The 19,243-nt window shown below is 41.2% G+C and overlaps 2 protein-coding genes across 7 annotated transcripts in view; both read right to left on the bottom strand.

Moving 5' to 3' along the window:
- The window catches only part of RRM1 (ribonucleotide reductase catalytic subunit M1), a 43,173-nt gene extending 27,972 nt beyond the window's left edge, over positions 1-15,201 (bottom strand). The window contains exons 1-6 of the mRNA XM_045484232.1: positions 15,093-15,201; positions 7,831-7,919; positions 4,918-5,095; positions 3,754-3,854; positions 1,720-1,779; positions 787-826 (exon numbers count right to left, since the gene is read on the bottom strand). Of these exons, the coding sequence (XP_045340188.1) occupies positions 787-826; positions 1,720-1,779; positions 3,754-3,854; positions 4,918-5,095; positions 7,831-7,919; positions 15,093-15,111 (487 nt within the window). The 5' untranslated portion in view covers positions 15,112-15,201. The remainder of the gene's footprint in view (positions 1-786; positions 827-1,719; positions 1,780-3,753; positions 3,855-4,917; positions 5,096-7,830; positions 7,920-15,092) is intronic.
- Positions 15,202-16,447: 1,246 nt separating this feature from the next.
- The window catches only part of STIM1 (stromal interaction molecule 1), a 185,286-nt gene continuing 182,490 nt past the window's right edge, over positions 16,448-19,243 (bottom strand). For all 6 annotated transcript variants that reach the window (XM_045484229.1, XM_045484228.1, XM_045484230.1 and 3 more), the window contains one exon: positions 16,448-18,385. In XM_045484229.1, the coding sequence (XP_045340185.1) occupies positions 17,869-18,385 (517 nt within the window). In that variant the 3' untranslated portion in view covers positions 16,448-17,868. The remainder of the gene's footprint in view (positions 18,386-19,243) is intronic.

Genomic DNA, 19,243 nt, shown 5'->3' with positions numbered 1-19,243 from the left:
GTGTGTGTGTGTATGTGTGTGTGTATGTACATATGTGTATATATATATGTATATACATATATATATATACACATACATATGGCGGATGAAATCTTGCCATCTGCAACTATGTGGATGGAACTAGAGGGTATTATGCTAAGCAAAATTAATCAGAGAAAGACAAATATCATATGACTTCACTCATATGAGGAATTTAAGATACAAAACAGGGGCGCCTGGGTGGCGCAGTCGGTTAAGCGTCCGACTTCAGCCAGGTCATGATCTCGCGGTCCGTGAGTTCGAGCCCCGCGTCAGGCTCTGGGCTGATGGCTCAGAGCCTGGAGCCTGTTTCCGATTCTGTGTCTCCCTCTCTCTCTGCCCCTCCCCCGTTCATGCTCTGTCTCTCTCTCTCTCCCAAAAATAAATAAACGTGGAAAAAAAAAAATTAAAAAAAAAAAAAAAAAAGATACAAAACAGATGAACATAAGGGAAGGGAAGCAAAAATAATATAAAAACAGGGAGAGGGACAAAAGATAAGAGACTCTTAAATATAGAGAACAAACAAAGAGTTGCTGGAGGGGTTACAGGAGGGAAGGATGAGCTAAACAGGTAAGGGGCATTAGGAATCTACTCCTGAAATCATTGCTGTAGTATATGCTAACTAAGATGTAAATTAAAAAATAATTAATTTTAAAAAACTTAAAAAAAAAAATGTTAGTGCTCAAATAGAAATGTTAAGGCTAATAGCTCAAAGGTCTATATTCAATATAATAAACAGAAAATATAACAAACATGTTCATTTCTCACCTTTTCCATTGATCTTCAACAAATAGGACCGCTCCAGAGTCTAGAAAAAGCAAAGCAACCAAAAAACTTCCAGAGCACAGTTTTTAAAGACACAATACAGCTTTCCCAATAAGGCAATCTCTTGAAATATTCTCAGTTTTTGTATTATTTTAAATGAGAATAACAGCATATATACTTTTACTAGCTTCAGTCTGGAACATTATCAATTGGCCTTCTGTTTTGGAAAAGACTACATGAAAACTTCTAGAAAAAGCCAGCTCTATATTAATGTGTAAAATGTTAAATGCAGAAGTCGTGGTATTCACCGTCATCATCATCATTATGGTTAATACTTACAAAGTGCTGTTGTAAAGCTAGGCACTGATGTAAGCAATACACACACACACAGAGTCATTTAATTCTCAAGAGAATTTATTGTTGAAATTTTATTATCATTATCCCCATTCGAAAGGTGAGGAAATAAGCACAGAGAGATTAAGTAACCAGCTAAAAAAAAAAAAAAAAAAAAAAAAAAAAAAATTAACCAGCTAAATAAGAGAGCAGAGATTTGAACCCAGATGGCCTGACATTCATGTTCTCAATCATTGCACAATACTGTTTATCAACACAAAAGTACCTTAAAATGCACTTTGTACATGGTAGGGATTCAATAAATAGTTGTTACATAAATAGAATAATACGGAATAATTCTAGCCAAGTATCTACATATCTCTTTAAGTAATCCACAAGTAATACCTGTAAAATTCAAAAACCGCAAATGGATTAAGCTATCTTTCCTGAATTCAAACAACCATCGCCACCCTAACCTAATCCCCCAGGTCCATCCTACTCCCAAAACTTATTGCTTTTATAATTGTATCATTAAAACATAAACAAAAACCTTGTTTGCTGATTTAATGAGGAATTCCCACTTATTTAAAACCCATTATTTACCTTAAATCCAAAGTAATTATAAGAGAAATCTCGGTCATAGATAATGGCAGAATTCAGGCGCTAATAGAGGTTAAAAAACAAACAAACAAACAAAAAACCATAATTAAGATAATTAGATTTTCACAAAATCTGATTTCTTTCAGCCCTGAAACTAAAACTGACATAGGATACAAAGGAATAACACTAAGTATTGTTGTAGACTAGAAATTTATATCTAACATTAGGAAAGTAAAACAGTATATAGAGTATCTTGATTAAGTTAAAAACATGTATATTAAAAGACTAAAAGAGAACATGTAAGCTGTACATAAGTAAAAATATAAATGGGATTTTCCAAACTTCCCCTATTATATTTACAGTTAATCTGTAATTAAAGAAGGAAAGAACATAAGCATAAAAGAGACATTATCATCCTTAAACATGTTTTTAGACTACCTGTTAATTTAAAGGTATTAGTACCACATATTTACTACTACATATTTTTATTTCAAAATTAGCCCATTTTAAACCGCACATAACAGTTTAATAAAGAACGACAGAGGGTAGGATTACATCAATTCTAAGGCTCTTCAAAATCCATGGTCCTTTAGCAGGTTTTAAATAAACTAGTGTCATGACAATGAGATTTATAGCAAAATTGGTCATTGTTACAGAGTTTTTCTTTGCTATAAAGCTGTTTAGAGGAAAACAAAAGCAATTAGGTACAAATAGTCATTTTGGATAGAAAAAAATGGAGTTATTATTGTTCTTCAAAATACAAAAGAGAAATGCTTTCTGTATAATGATCCATGCCCAAGAACTAGAAAAATCTATATGACACTCCTCCTTTACTCTTAAATGTTTAAGGGCATCTTTGTTGTCAAAGGCAGGTAGGTGCTTAGCCCAAGTAATGGGGAACTGAAATACTTGCTTATCAGTATTTATTTTATAAATATAGGTTTTTGCTGTTCTTTATTTTTGGGGTTTGGTTTGGTTTGGTTTGGTTTTTGAGAGAGAGAGCATGCATGAGAGGGGGGAGGAGCAGAGGGAGAAGAGAGCATCTTAAGCAGGCTCCATGCTCAGCGTGGAGCCCAAGGCAGGGCTGGATCCAACAACTGTGAGATCATGACCCGAGCTGAAATCAAGAGATGGATACAACCAACTGAGCCACCCATGTGCCCCTATTTTTGCTTTTAACCTGTCTTCAAGATTACACATATGAACAACACACAACAACTCAGTTTTCTCTCACTCTCTTTAACATCAGATACACATTTAGAGAGACAGTTGACTAATCATTCTATTACCAAAGGTAAAAACATGGTAAATAAATCCATGTACAAAAGGGCTGGCTAGACCTACACATCTTTCCCTTTTTTGTCCTGTGGGATCTAGTTAAGAAAGGGATTAAAACACAAGTGAACAACTTTTAAGTTGCTGAGCAAGATCTCTAAAGATTTTATGCTGGGAGTCAGTTTGGCAACGTCTACTAAATTTTTGAATGCACATACTCTTTGGCTAAGCAACTCCACTGAAGGGATTTATCTTACTGATATACTCATCTATGAGCAAAGCACCTACCATACAAGGATATTTGCTGCAGCAAGAAATGGAAAACAAATATTCATCACCAGAGCAATTCTTACATATATGTACAATGATAATAAATCTATAAACTGGAAAGCCATGCAGCTGTTAGAAAGAATAGGGTAAGTTCATAAATGTTGATATAAAACTATCTCCAGGATAAACTTAAAGTGAAAAAAGTATCAGCAAGAGGTGTACGCATAGTATACTACCACTAAAAGGAAAAACATATATGTACACGTACACACACACACACACACACACACATATATTATAGAACAGCTCTAGAAAAATATAGTTAAAAATGATAAAACATTCTTGCTCTAGAAAATAGGATTCAGAGGAGAAAGAATTACTTTTTACCTATACTATTTATAATGTTGAAATTTTTAAAAATATGCTTGTTGCTTAAAAAAAAAAAAAAAGGAATCCATAAAAAAATTTTCACCAGAAAAGCATTATACATACATCTTTATTGGCCAAAACAATATCCAGTGTTGACTTGGCCACCATGGGAGAGTGTTTGCCATTATGTGGATTTATGTAGTTGTAGAGATCTTCCATCACATCTAAAAAAAAAAATTTTAATAAATAAATAAATATCAAAATCACTTAACAGCAAATTCAATCCTCAGATAACAGTCTAAGGGTTTTCAACCCTTTTTTTCATGCCACCCTATCTGACTGCCTAGCATAGAAAGTGCTCAATAAACGTATACATTTTGAATAAATATAGATTAATACCTCAGTAAAGGAAACATCTTCCAGAGTTAGAGTAAACATAGGCTCTTGTAATGTGAAAAAGATTCCCCAGTGATTCTGATGACCAACCCCACTGAGAATTATTGGTTGAAAATACAGAAAAGCAGAAATTATTATCTCAATTGTTTTTTATCCCAACAGAATAGAAACTCAACTTTAAATTCATAATTTATCATCACAAGCATTTCATTTCTATAAACAGTTACCCCTGTCACTTTGTTCTTCAAGACATCACAGCAGATAGCAGAGTGTGGCTCTCTGCATTTACATATAAAACTTATATAAGCACACATAATGCTGACATTTTGATTGGGATTATCTTGAATCTATAGAACAATTTTCGGAAAACTAATATATATACAATAAATCCAATGAAGAGGGTGATATTTGAGCCCCAAATAACAATAATCTGCAATTGAGCCAAAAGACTTGTACTCTCAGTCTACCAGCTGACTTTTCATATATCACTTTTTACACACTGAACAAATTATTTAACCTTCTTTTGCCCACATTCCCTGAGCTATAAAATGAGTGATGGAATGAAATGCTTGCTAATGGTGACAAAAGACATTTTGTTCAACCTAGAACCTGCCAATAAATATTACTCATTTTACCAACCAAACCACCACCAAAAACTGATGGGCTTTAAAAAAAAAAAAAAAAAAAAAGAGAGAGAGAGAGAGAGAGAGAAGAAAAGGATCCACTGACTTTCTCATGCAAGTCAGCAGCATGGAGAAACAGAAGTTCCAGTCTCTTCTCTGCCACTAATACGCACACTTTTAAAGTAAGATGTAACTTTTGATATTTAAGGTTTCATTTTAGTAGCCTTATAAATTTTCTGAGAAGTCTAACTTTTTCCTGGAGACTCACCACTGAACACTTTCTTTGTTTCTTTGTGCAAGTTGGAGACCGCAATCCTTGCTGCCAGGATGGCATAGTCAGGGTGCTTGGTAGTCAAGGTCGCAGCTGTTTCAGCAGCCAAAGTATCTAGTTCCACAGTGGTGACCCCACTGTATAAGCCCTGGATTACTTTCATGGTGATCTGAGCCTATAAAAACAAAACCAAGAATTACTTGAGCTTCTCCAAGAACCACTAGCCTCCTTAAAAGAGCAATGAATAAAGCCATCAAATTTGTTACCAAAACAAAATAGACAACTACCTTTCCTGAAAAATTATCTTTCAGAATAAACTATGGGAAACTTAGTAATAAGAACACATAAACCAATAGATCCACCAGACAATGCATACTACATTTGCTATGAAGAGGTGTCACCAAACAAACAGAAAATCCAAGTATAGCTTTTATAAAGATTAATAGTCTCACAGGAAAATAGCTAAAAACAAACCAGTGATTTTATAAGTATTTCCTCATCTTTCATTCAAATTCTCCCTCTGTGACCAGGGTTTGAGCTATATACTTACCCATTTCCCCCCAATTCTACCTAAGGACAAGTATGAGAAAACAAATGAATCAAACTTTAATCATTCCAATTAAAGGAGATAAACGTATAAATTAGGGTTGAGGCAGACTCATCAAATAATTTAATGACTACCCTTTCTTTAGTACTTCACAAGTAGTCACAAAGTAGCTCAATTTTCATAATCTCCTCTGACATTTCAGTCACCATGTGAGATGGACATTATTACCATCACCACTCTACATGAGAAACTAAGGCTCAGGATACTGGGACTTGCCCACAGTTACTAAGTCTTCTGCTCCACATCCCATTCAACCTCACTGTATTTCACTGTTTTCAAGACCATACTGTAAGAGGTTCCCCTTTTTAAAACACACAATGCACAAGTTATTACCATATATTTTTAAGAAAAACAAATTCTAGGGGCGCCTGAGTGGCTCAGTCGGTTAAGCGTCTTGACTTCGGCTCAGGTCATGATCTCACGGTTCGTGAGTTCGAGCCCCGCGTCGGGCTCTGGGCTGACAGCTCAGAGCCTGGAGCCTGCTTCAGATTCTGTGTCTCCCTCTGTCTGCCCCTCCGCTGCTTGCACTGTCTCTCGCAATCTCTCAAAAATAAGTAAACTTTAAAAACAAAATAAAGAAAAGGAAAGAAAAAACAAATTCTAAGTTGTATATACGTGGGTGTTGACTGAATCTTTAAGACACCTTAATCCAACAGAAAATCAATGCACTTCCCAGTTAACCAAAGCATGCCCCCTTCAAAAAAAGTGTCTGTGTGTGTGTGTGTGTGTATCACTAGTTTATAATCAATTCTACTTATATTATACCTAAGCCCAAGTTGCTCCTGATCACTTTCTTCTCAGATCCAAGATATAAGTTATGTTCGGTAAAAGAGTAGTGAAGTCTTCTGAATAGCTTCTGGTGCTACATGGCAAGTAATCAGAATTCAGGATAAAATAACAAGTCACTTGTACATCTCACTCCCCTGTCTTTGGAACTTTCTTATCTCTAAACCAGGAAGATGAAATAGTTTGATCTCTCAGATTCATTCCAACTCTAATATTCAACTATTCTTTTTTTTTTTTATTTTTTATTTTTTTTACCGTTTATTTATTTTTGAGACAGAGAGAGACAGAGCATGAATGGGGGAGGGTCACAGAGAGAGGGAGACACAGAATCGGAAACAGGCTCCAGGCTCCGAGCTGTCAGCACAGAGCCCGACGCGGGGCTCAAACCCACGGACGGTGAGATCATGACCTGAGCTGAAGTCGGACGCTTAACCGACCGAGCCACCCAGGCGCCCCAAATATTCAACTATTCTAATTATTATTTAGAATTCCTAAATATAAAAACAAATGTAAAATATAAGTATATTTTACTTACATTACTATTTATTTATAATATTATTTATATTGTTAAATATAAAAGAATTTATAATATGCATGTTCTAAGGTTATTTAAAATTATTTTCTTTTGAACATTTTGGTCAATTCAATATTTATCAAGTGTCTAATTACATATATGCCAAGCACTGTTGGATATCACAAGAATAAGACACAGCCCACCCTCGATTCTAGAGGAGGACAGAGACATATAACGAATTTCCATATCACGTAATTAATGCTATGAGGCCAGCACCAGCGCCACAACAGTACAGATAAAATGCCTAAATAAAGCTGGGGCAATATGAATGGGTTTGGAAAAAGGGTTCTTATAGATTCTATTTCAAAGATCATCTTGGAAGCTATGTGTAAGATGCATCTGAAGAGGGCAAGATTAGAGGAAGGCCAGAAGGACACTTTAGAGACCACTACAGACAGCAATCCAGAGAAGAGTTGATAAGGGTCTAGAGTAGCTAAGTTACAAACAATGAGAAAAACAGAAAAACTTGCTTATGAATAGTTCTCCTTAATTTAAATGTTGTCCATGAAATCCACTTTATATTACTTAAATGTATTCTTTCTACATAGATAACAAAAAAGCAAATTTCAAACCAGTTCCTATCCAAATGACCTTAACTCCAAAAGAAGCTTTTCTACAGGCTTTTCCACTTATGAATACAACAATTTACTCAAGGAAGTCTTTCTAAATTTGGGTCCTGTTAGTTCTTTCCAGAGAGTGAGTTCTGTGAGTTCTTTTCATAGTTCTCTGAAAAGAACTCACAAGACCCAGTTTTAGAAAGTAAGTTTTGTTTTGTTTTTGTTTTTTAGAAAATAAGCATTAAGCAATGAATTCACATTTTATATCCAACGCCATAACCAAAATATCAAACCAAAATATGTATCAAGTGAATGATAAGAGATAAGAGAGACTAGTAAAAAGAATCACATGAAACAAGGTTTAAATATAAACCATATTTACTTACAGGGTCAACAAAATCCATATTAAGTCCATAACATAACTTCTGGATTCGAGACGTAATTTTGTCGAACATAACCCGCTCTTGGCGGCCATCTGAAGAATCAAACCATGCAATTCACGTTAGCACTTAATAACATAGCGATGTCAAAGAATCAAAGGTAATTAACACACGAACTTTGAATATTGATGAACATGAGATGCTATTTCACAGATAAAAAGTTCAGACCCCAACAGATTCATCAAAAAATTTTTTGTGTCTTCAAAAAGTAGGGATTTTATACTGAAAGTCTTCCCTTCTTCCTTTACATTAAAAATCAGTTGGATTCTTGCAATAACTTCCCAAATGATGTTTCTCCCTTTATCCCAGATAGCAGTCAGAATTATTCTTTAAAACTTAAGTCGGGGTGCCTGGGTGGCTTAGTCGGTTGAGCATCAACTCTTGCTTTCAACTCAGGTCATGATCTCACCATTTATGGGATCAAGTCCCATGTCGGGCTCTTCTGCGATGGCAGTATGGAGCCTGCTTGGGATTCTCTCTCCCCCCTCTCTCTGCCCTTCCCCCTGCTCGCTCGCTCTCTCTCTCTCTCTCTCTCTCTCAAAATAAATAAATAAACAAACATAAAAACAAAAAGCTTAAGTCCAGGGATGCCTGGGTCGCTCAGTCGATTAAGCGTCTGACTTCAGCTCCTGTCATAATCTCTCGGTTCGTGAGTTCGAGCTCTGCACTGGCCTCTGCAATGACAGCTCAGAGCTTGCTTTGGATTCTCTCTGTCCCTCTCTTTTTGCCCCTCACCTGATTGTGCGCTGTCTCTCTCTCAAAAATGAATAAATAAACGTTAAAAAAAAAAAAAACACTTAAGTCAAAATCATGACATTATCCCCCGCAAATCTCCTCCAGAATAAAAGTCAAAATCATTACGAGTACAATCATTATAGTCCATAGAATCCTACACAATCCATCCTGTGTGCCCCCGCCCTTCCCCAACTTTACCTTCTTCTTTCCCACCTTCCTCACTTACTCAACTCTGGCAACCTTGGCCTCCTTGCTATCTATACTCTTTTAGGTATTTGGTCAATGCTATCTTCCCAGTGAGGCTTCTTTGATCACCCTATTTTTATTTTTTTTAACATTTATTTATTTTTAAGAGAGAGAGCATGAGCAGGGGAGGGGCAGAGAGAGACGGAGACACAGAATCCAAAGCAGGCTCCAGGCCCTGAGCTGTCAGCACAGAGCCCGACGTGGGGCTCAAACCCACAAGCAGTGAGATCGTGACCTAAGCCAAAGTCGGACACCCAACTGACTGACCCACCCAGGTGCCCCTGATCACCCTGTTTTTAAACTGCAATACCCCATGGGCACCTGGCTGGCTCAGTCAGTTAAGCGGCCAACTCTAGGTTTTTAGCTCAGGTCATGATCTCATGATTTGTGAGTTCAAGCCCTGTGTAAGGCTCTGCACTGTCAGTGTGGAGCCTGCTTACGATTCTCTCGCTCCTTCTCTCTGCTTCTCCCCCACTCCTGCTTGCTCTCTCTCAAAATAAATAAACTAAAAAAAATTTTTTTAACAAAAATAAATAAATAAATAAACTGCGATGCTCCAAACACAGCCTTGCTCTTCTTACCCCCCTCCTCCTTCTCTGCTTAGTTTTTCTCTACAGCACTTAGTACCATTTGACTTACTATGTACTTTATTTATGTATTTGTTTACCGTGTGAGCTCCCCACTCATCTGCTAGAATATAACTTCCAAAAGGAAAAAATATTTTTGCAAGTTTTATTTACCAATACACTGTCCAGTGCCCCGACCAAGAACCGAGGCCTAGCAAGGTACTCAAATATTTAGGAAATGTTAAATGATTTAAAACCTGTCCAACATCTTCATGATAAATTTGTCTTACATATTCATGATTTTGAATGTACTTCATACCATGTAAAGACATACTTCTATTTGTAACTCAAGACAATCTTCCAGAGGCTTCTTAGTTTTTGTTTTGCTTTTTCCAACCTCTTAGTTTTCATATTTCTGGGATATGGTAAGCAAATACATGTAGACCTTATCTAGTTAGTCCTTTTACGATTCTGTATTCAGAATATATCCTCTTTGTCCTTCCAGACAAAGTCCTATTATTCTTAGTTTAACTTCAATAGTAGTTCATCCAACCTTTATTTATTTACTCCTGTCAAGAATAGTAGATACATCCAATCACTAAATAGCTTGTCTTAGGCAAGCCACACAATATGACCAGACATTACAGATCTTCATTTACAGAATGAGGATAATTATTATACCTCTTCTTACTACATCAGTTTACTATAACAACAAAATGAGATTAGGTAAAAAAAGTGCTTTTGTCTTAAAAGCTTTGGTATAATTACAATTATTATATCTCATTATTTTAAAAAAAGCTGCTCTTATTGGGAAAACACTGATCACAGTATATGATACAAAAGAGGCACTCAACAAATGTTAGTACCCCAAACTGATTCATTTGGTTTATCTTCTCTGTTCCCCATCCCCAATCCTTTTTAACTAGTAACTAAAGGGCAACATGTTAATTATATGTTTACACTTGGCCTTCTCATTCACATCTTTATGTTAAAACTTAGTTTAGTGGCTGACCCAAGGTAAGTTCTCAAATGTTGGATGAAGAATAAATTAAAATTAAGACACCACTACTAAACTTTCATCAATAAAACAGGATATTTTTTCTTCTGCGCTAATATCTGAACACTATGACAGCCCTCTTTCTGACCACCATTGTGATCTCCTGTTCTGGCCAGATTCACATATGCAGTGTTTAACCCTGCAACAGAGTTAATTTACTGGCCCACACTGGGACTAGGCCCTCAATGCTCTACCAACTGGCTAACTAAGACGACAGATGATCACAAAGCAATATTTGCAACCAGATTTCTGCAGCTGCCAAGTTAATCAGGAAACTGACAAAAGTACAACAGCAATTATACCGACTCACCCTGGAAGGGGAAGTCTAAAGGCCCATTTTCTAGCTTATCATTCCACTTGGTCAGCTTTGCAACTCAGATGCTGACTTCATCACATCATTAATCCCTGCTTCTCACTGCCTACATTACCCTCTTCTCTCAAGGAAAATCTTCCTTAATTTGGCCCTCTATCACTTTTTCACCTGTTCCCTGTGAAAGTAACATTAAGTTCCAATAGCGCCTCCCATTCCCACACCCACATCAATGCTTATACCACGGGACCTGCCCCAAGCACTCAAACTTACACTGACCTCTTCATCTTCTGAAATCCTCTAGAATACTAATTGTCTGATGTCCTCTTGATTACAAACTTCTCTAATTCTCTCTTCAGGAAGACTTTGCTATGCTGTAAGTTAACCAAGAATGTGCCTCTTCTACAAGGTATGATTTTCTGTCCCCTCTACCTGGAATGTTTAACCCACAGATCTTCACACAGCTGGCTCTTAATACTACTCAGAGCTCAGCTCAAATGCCAGCTCCTGAGACCTTTCCCTGACTATCTAACCTAAGATTACCTTCTCAATCACCTTTATTACATTACTGTTTTATTATCATCATCTCCCTAATCATGATCTGAAGTTGACTGATTCTTATATTTACTTGTTTCTTACATATACATACCACTCTCACCCACACCAGAATGTAAATGCCATGAGAAAAGGGATTTACCTTGTTTGGTTCATTGCTGTAATCTCTACTACCTAAAACAGTTCCTGGCACAAAGAAGTACTAAATAAATGCTTTCTGAAAAACTGAATGAATGGCCTCCTACAGCCTTTACTTTACCTTTCAGAGTATCATATTTTATTATATTAAGTTCTTAAACATGTCTATCTTTGGGGCGCCCAGGTGGCTCAGTTGGTGGAGAGTCTGACTCTTGATTTCGGGTCAGGTGGTGATCTCATGGTTCCTGAGACTGAGCCCTGGGTCAGGCTGTGTCTTGGGCTCTGTGCTGACTCTCTCCCTCGCTCTCTCTGCCTATCTCCAGCTCACGCTCGCTTGCTCTCAAAATAAATAAACTTAAAACAAAAATAATGAAAATAAATGTGTCTATCTCTATCAATTGATTGTAAGATCTTTGAAAACAGGAACCATGTCTGCCTACTTAGCCTTAATCTCAGTGCCCAGCAGAGTATCCACACAGACTTGCAAAATAATACAGTGGGCTGTAAAGGGAATTAAGAAGGAAGGGAGCAAACAGGGAGGGAGATAAGCAGGGAAAAGAGAGGGAGAGCTAGAGAACAGATTTGGAATAGAAGAGTGATTATCAGAGTACAAGTGGATGCTTTAAAAGGAATTATTTTGAAAAAAAAATTTTTCATTTCATGAATACACACACACACACACACACACACACACACACACAGACTGGCATGTTCTCAGTCATGATGTAAAATATAATTTTTACTATGGGTTACAACCCAATGTTTTGAAAATCCTATACTGCATTCCAAAGCACACTTTACAACTCAGTCAGCTACACTGCATTTATTGCAATGATTCTCAACTTTTATTCTTTAACCTTAATCTCCTTGAGGAATACAATACTCTCCCATTAGGAAAAAAAAAAAAAAAAAAAAAAAAAAATAGCTGAAGACAGCAAGAGAAATACTCATCTACTATTTCCTTCTGTTACCTAACAATTTTCATATGATTAATCCTATGTCCCTAACAATCCTAATATCTCTGAAGATGGAGCTGCCTTCTTCCTCTATTATTTCCCTCACAGTGCTTAGCAAGATATAAGCACATTGAGTAAATAGAGTAGTACCCCCTTTGTGGCAGGGGATACATTCCAAGACCCCCAATGGATGCCTGAAATCACAGAAAGTATACTGGGCCTCATATATACTGTTTTTTCCTGTACATACAGACCTATGATAAAGTTTAATTTATAAATTAGGTACAGTAAAGATAAACAATAACTAATAATAAAATAAAACTATTATAACAATATACTATGATAAAAATTATGTGAATGTGGTCTCTCTCTCTCTCTCAAAATACCTTGTGGTACCAGGATGATGTCAGATGACAAAATGAATATATGATGGGATGAAATGAGGTGAAAGTCATAGGCATTGTGATGTAGAGTTAGGCTACTATTGACCTTTTGACAATACTCAGGAGAATCATCTGCTTCCAGATCACAGATGTCCGGGTAACTGAAACCGTGGAAAGCAAAACCCCGGATAAGTCGGGGAGGACTACTATACTAGTAGGTTGACTGCCAGCTGCCCTCCTGGATAATTACATAAAATTAAAAAAAACTACATAAGTCAGTCTGCTACTCACTGGCATGGCAAAAATGAGAGAGAAAAAGAAAAACCCTAAGCCCATAAAAGTCAAAAATAAAAGAAACCGAAGTACCACTTTGTATATTAACAAGCCCTGCTAAATGCTACACTAGCAGAATCTAGCAGAGACTCATCTGGATCTAATTATGTTCTCTGAATGAATGAGAAACAAAATAAGCCCTGCCTTTCAGAGCTTGTTGTAGAAAGTACCATCTAAACTACAGCATTTTAAAGTGGGCCCAAAGCTGAAAAATATAACATAGAGGTGTTACCTACTCCAGTAATTTAGGTTCACAAGTTTTCAATTCCTATTTGTTACAGACTTACCATAAGGGGATCCTCATCCTCCTTTTTTTAAAGGTCTAAAAAACTAGATGCTCATCTCATTCACAGGAAAGGACCAATAAAAGTGCACTGTGTATTTTGGTCTTTGGTTTCATGAGCTAAAATGGAAGACTAGGAATTTCAGAGAATGATGTTCTCAAGATACTGAAGATTAGAAGATGGACCACCACTGTCCACTTCTCCATCTCTTGGCTTTTATTAAACTACCCAGACAAAACCAAATCAACCACCTGCCTACCCCTAGCATTTATTATATCATATATACTTCTTTAATGTTTATTTATTTTTCAGAGAGAGAGAGAAAGAGACAGAGCGTGAGCGGGGGAGGGGCAGAGAGAGAGGGAGACACAGAATCTGAAGCAGGTTCCAGGCTCTGAGCTGTCAGCACGGAGCCAGACAGGGCTCGAACCCATGGACCATGAGATCATGACCTGAGCCGAAGTCAGACACTTAACCAACTGAGCCACCCAGGCACCCTTATATCCATCCTATATTTTAAAATAATTCTCATTCATTCTTTGAATTCCTATTCATGGTAAGTCCTGTGCTAAGTATAGGCATAAAGTCCCGATGTTTGAAACACTCACAGCCTAGTGGACAAAATATCCAGTCAACCAGTATTTACTAAGTGCCTACAATTTTGAAATAACTTTATTGCTTTAACAGGGGCAAGTAGGTTCAAGTTGAAACTTGTTCATACCTGCCTCATATGGTTCTCTGCTAAATGTATGTTTTGCTCTTGTTTTTCCAAACCGATTAAACCTTTTGGCAAGGCAGGGACTGTCTCCTCTTATAATTTCACACTGCCAAGCAAAGGGCTGGCACAAAGGAGAAACTCAGTAAGTCTAACGGGAAATAACTGTTAAGTCTAACGGGAAATAACTGTTGAGGAAGAACACAAGTCCCAGGCCCTTCCCAGTACTCATCCTGTCAGAAGTTGTCTTTGCCACTCTACTCTGATTCTGTATCACTAGTCCCAGTCCCAAACTCCTCCGAGACTACTCCTGGGGCAAGTGGCAACACACGTCGTGCAAAGGGCAAATTCCAGGGGTATCTGTTTGTGTCTAAGATCTTTTCTTTTTCACCCCACAGAAGAGATCAGGAAACTGATAGGTGCCCGTTTAGGGCTGAGTCCCTTCTTCCCGGCTCCTCCCAGTCCCTAGGACAGCTCATTAGCCCCAGGGTTTTCCAATACAACTCCGATGTTAGCCATGGGTTCGAACCCTGGCCTCACCATCAACTAACTGGGTGGCCTTGCGTTAGTCACCAGACCTCTCTCTGCACTTCAGATTCTTCACCTGAGAAGAGGAGCTAATAAACACTGCCTGGAAAGTGCTCGGAACCACCCGATAAAGGAACCACCCGATAAAGGGGAGGTATTACTCTTTAGAAAGGCGCCAGGATGACAAAGCCGAGGGGGCTCAGACTGAAGGCCTTGTGGGGGGTGGGAGGGTCAGACTGACGCAAGCCAGAGGCCGAGCGGGCTTGACAGGGCGGGAAGCCTCTGCGGGCAGGGCGGGAAGCGGTGGAGGCGGGCGGGCGCCGCCGACTGCAAGGGCGGCGGCAGCCCGCGACCCCTTTACCTGCCCCCCACTAACCCGCCGCCCCCTCCCCGGCTTCTCACCTCGCTTGATCACATGCATCGCGGCTAGTGGCTGAGGCGCTGAGGGATTCGAGACGGGACTGCAGCTCTGAGGCGCCGGCGGGATCGAGAAGGTAGTAGGGTGCGAAGGGTCGGGTTCCTGGGGGTACTCAAGTGCAGGGGCTGGATCTGGGGCCACAGAGCACTTTCCTCCACGGAGCGGAGGCGCGACAATCCGAATCCCCTTCCCGCTCCCGCCACCCAAGACGCAAAAGCGGCGCGACGGAGCTCGAATGACGTTACTCGACGCTGCCAGCGCCCTGGCTGGTGGGCAGGGCTAGTAAAGCCCGAGTAAGCCTCGCCCCAGTAGCCGCCATCTTGGGTATGGGCAGGGCCCTGGATACTGCGCCTTTCCCGTGGCCACATTGGGTGTGGGCACGACCGGCGGGAACGCGGGTCTCTCGCCGCCATGTTGAGTGTGGGCATAGAGGAATATGGGACAGGAACCCCGCGCTGCGCGCAGAACCCGCCAGGCCTGGCCCCGCCCTCCTCGTTGGCGCGCCCCCGCCGAGAACAAGATGGTTCAGGTGTTTTTGAAATAAAAACCCAACCATCCAAAAACCCTTTCTTGTCTTGAGGACTGTTAGAATATAATAACCCGACTGCTGTCCAATGTGGGCTGTAGCCTTCGATCCAGAGCTGGAGACAGCCAGGAGGCCCACGCTCTAGGTCGGAGGAAATCTGGCACTAAATCCTTGGAAGAGAGCCTTGCTAGGCCAAGGGCATTGAATTTTATCCTGACGGAATGGAAACTCTGGAAGAGTTTGAGCAGGGCAGGGCTTTTATAATTCTCCAGCGGGTGGTGGCAGAAACAGGGTCAGCAGTAAGGCCTTGTGGAAGCAGAATGGACTGTGCTTGGTGACTGAATGTGGGGGGTAAGAGACGAAATATACAAGACTGATGTAAAAGCTTCTGATTAGGCTACACAAACTAATTTTTATGAAAGCTCACGTGGCATCGATTTCTAAAACCTTTCATTGGTTTTTCACTGCCCTCCAGATACACCCCGAGCTCCCTGTGAAGTAATTAAAAAAGACAAAGGTGATAGGCAAGGCCATGGGATAGATAGGTTAAGGTTGGATGGGGTTGCCAGATTTAGCAAACAAAAATAATGTGTCCCAAATGTTGCAGGGGACATAATTACACTAAAAACGTTTTTATTTATCAGAAATTCCAGTTAAACCAGGCAGGCATCCTGTATTTCATCTGGCAACCCTATCCAGAGAGCTTTTGGGTACGTGTGTTAGTTTCATTTTTCCTTGGCCAAGGAGAAATAGTCTCTTCTTCATCCTGTCTGCTATGCCAGAGAACACAATGAGAGCCAAAGCCAGCAGAGGTTAAAATCTCCTACATGCTTTATTGGACTTCAAAGAGTCTTATGAAATAACACAGAAAAACCCATGTGAGGGTGCCCAGGGGGTACAAGGCAGTCTGCAGCCTAGCACCCTCCTAAGACCAGCCCCAGGTGCCTGCACCCCAGGCCCCAAATAGGATCCCAGAGTAAAGGCATGGGAGGGAGTGGGGCAACAGGAAAATACCTTTACAGCCATAGCAAAAACAGGTAAGGGAGAGACTTGTCTAGAAGGTGGGAAGGGTGTGGGGGAAGAGGTCACACAGCTGCCTTCACCTACATCTTCCTTAGCCACCCCCTTCCCTAAACCAGCTGTGTCCTTTTTGAGCCTCTGGCCCAAGCTATGCAGTAACATGAAAATGGGGTCTGACAAGGGGAGTATGTGGTGCAGGCACTTGGGAAATTCAGGAGATTTATTTTTTCAATTTAAAAATGTTTTTTGGTTCAAATGCAACAATATCCTGCCCAACCACTTCAGGGCCCCATTTGAGCCCTGTATCATGGCTGAGACTCCCATGGCCAGGGGAGCCATTCGTCCTGAGGTCCAGGAGTACTGATGCTTGGGGGAGCATTTGGGCAGCACCTCTTATAGTCAAACCCTCCTGCAGTGTGGGGGAGCAGGGATAAGAAAGACGCAGGTGTGGGTGAGAGAAGAGAGAAAAGGTGACTACCTTATAGCCCACAACTCTGGCATCTACTCATGCTCCAACTAAGAGGAGTCTCTCCCAACCTACCCCCTAGCCTGGCCTCTCTTCAAAATTCTCTAGTAGCTTATTCTCTGGGAATGTGTTCCACTCCCCCATGGACCCCTAGAGGCTCAAGAGAGCTCCAGGCCAAGTTTCCTTCTGGCCCACCACACTCCCAAAGAACAAACCTCAAGCAATAGACCCTAGGCCCGCCCCAGTCTGAGGCAAACAGAACCATCGTAGATGGGGTGGAACAGGTCTGAGGCACAGACGTCAGAAGTTACTCCTCCTATCTTCCCCACCCCCCCCCCCCAAGCTGCTAGGGGAAGTTGCGGAGTGGTGGGAGGGAGGAGCCTGAAAGCAGGAAACACAGAGAAACAAGAAACCAAACTTCAAAACTGGGACAGCAGAGACAGAAGCTGGACCCCAGAAGTGGAGCTGGGAGCTGAGGGGACAGCAACTAAGACATGCACTGAAGTAGAGAGGGAGTGGCAGCAGCAGCCCGTGGGTGGGAGGGCAGGGCAGGCAGGCCATGGTGGTCAGTTAATAAATAATGTTGAAGGACCCAAGGATGAGGGGGGCAGGTATGTACAGTGCCGAGGCCCCTGGGCCAGCCCCTCCCATGCCCCACTCTAGGGGCCAGGGATCTTGGAAGGGGAAGAAAGAGAGGCAGAAGACCAGGGAAGGGCAAGCTGTCCCGCCACTGCCACTCTCATCCTGACTACTTCTTAAGAGGCTTCTTAAAGATTTTGAGGGGAAACTTCTTCCGGCCTGGGCTGGAGTCTGTCTCCTCACCAATGGAGCCATTATCCTCCTCAGCCACAGCCTTCTTGCCAGCCAGATGGGGAATGCGTGTATTTCGGCTAGCCTGCAGGGCTCTGCCGTCCCCAACCGGAGATGGTGTGTCTGGGTCTGGGGAACTGGAGCTGTGAGAACGGGAAGAATCCAAAAGTGGAGAGCCACCAGGTGGGGCTGAGGGGCTCAGCTCCATCAGGCTGTGGGCCTTGTCCAGCCCATGGTTCAGCGCCAGTAGTGCCTTCTTGGCCAGGGCAGGGCTGTCAGGCAGTTTCTCCACCAAAGACCCGGGGTGGACCCCCTCAATCAGCCGGTGGCTGCCATTGGAGGTCATGGCGTTGAGGGCCTCATCTGCAGCACGGACCATCTGAGGAGGCTTGGGGGCCATACGCTGGCGGTCACTCATGTGGAGGGAGGACTCCGAATCGGAAAGGGTCAAATCCCTGCAAGACAGGGCAGAGAGGAGGAAAGGGACACATACAGGATAGGGGAATGGGGAGAAGGTGAAGAGGAGAGAGGAACAGCATGAGAAGACAAGGAGGGGGTAGGGAATGGGGATGGAAAGAGGGGCAGGAGAGAGATAAGAGGATGAACAGACAGGTGGGTGAGAGAGAAGGATGAGAAAGAGAAGGAAGTTGAGTAGGCCGTTAAGTACAGGATAAGAGAGGCGGCAGGAATAGGGAATGGGGACAGGATGGGGAAGAGACACGGAGGGGAGAATAAAAGCAGGGAGAAAGAAAGGCAAAAGGAGGAACAAATAGAAATAAGAAGGACAAGGGGAGAAAAAAAAGAAAGAAAGGGAAGAGTGGTAGAGAGAAAAGAGACAAACAAGAAGCAAAACCAAACATCATTATACCATCATCCGTCTGGCAAAGGGCTTTCTAGTGACGGGCCCCCACCCTGCTGAGGGCCAGGCCCTAAACTGCTGCAACTGTAGGCTTAAATTCCCCAGGCATCCTCAATAAAATCTCTTCCTTCCCACAGCTGGCTAGATTTCTTAGGACTCAACCTTAAGCCAACCCAGAGCCCACATATTGCTCTGGGTCACCATTTTCCATGACTTTCTCCCCCACGGACTCCTGTCACACCCTGGGATACATCCAGTCTGGGCCAAGCCCCAAGGAACAGGGTACATGCAGTAGTAAGTGGGCCTGACCCAGGCTGGGGAGGAGAAGGTTAGAACAGCCTTGCAAACAATCCCTTATCCACCCCAAAAGGTCAGGATGCTGCCTCTTTCAACCCTCTCACAGGATTCAAAGTGGGTCACAGAGAAGTGTTTCTGAGTTCAAACCAAAGTCGGC

This window comes from Leopardus geoffroyi, chromosome D1 (assembly GCF_018350155.1).
Source record: "Leopardus geoffroyi isolate Oge1 chromosome D1, O.geoffroyi_Oge1_pat1.0, whole genome shotgun sequence".
In the NCBI taxonomy this organism is placed as follows: domain Eukaryota; kingdom Metazoa; phylum Chordata; class Mammalia; order Carnivora; family Felidae; genus Leopardus; species Leopardus geoffroyi.
This window is presented reverse-complemented; position numbering and strand designations above follow the sequence as displayed.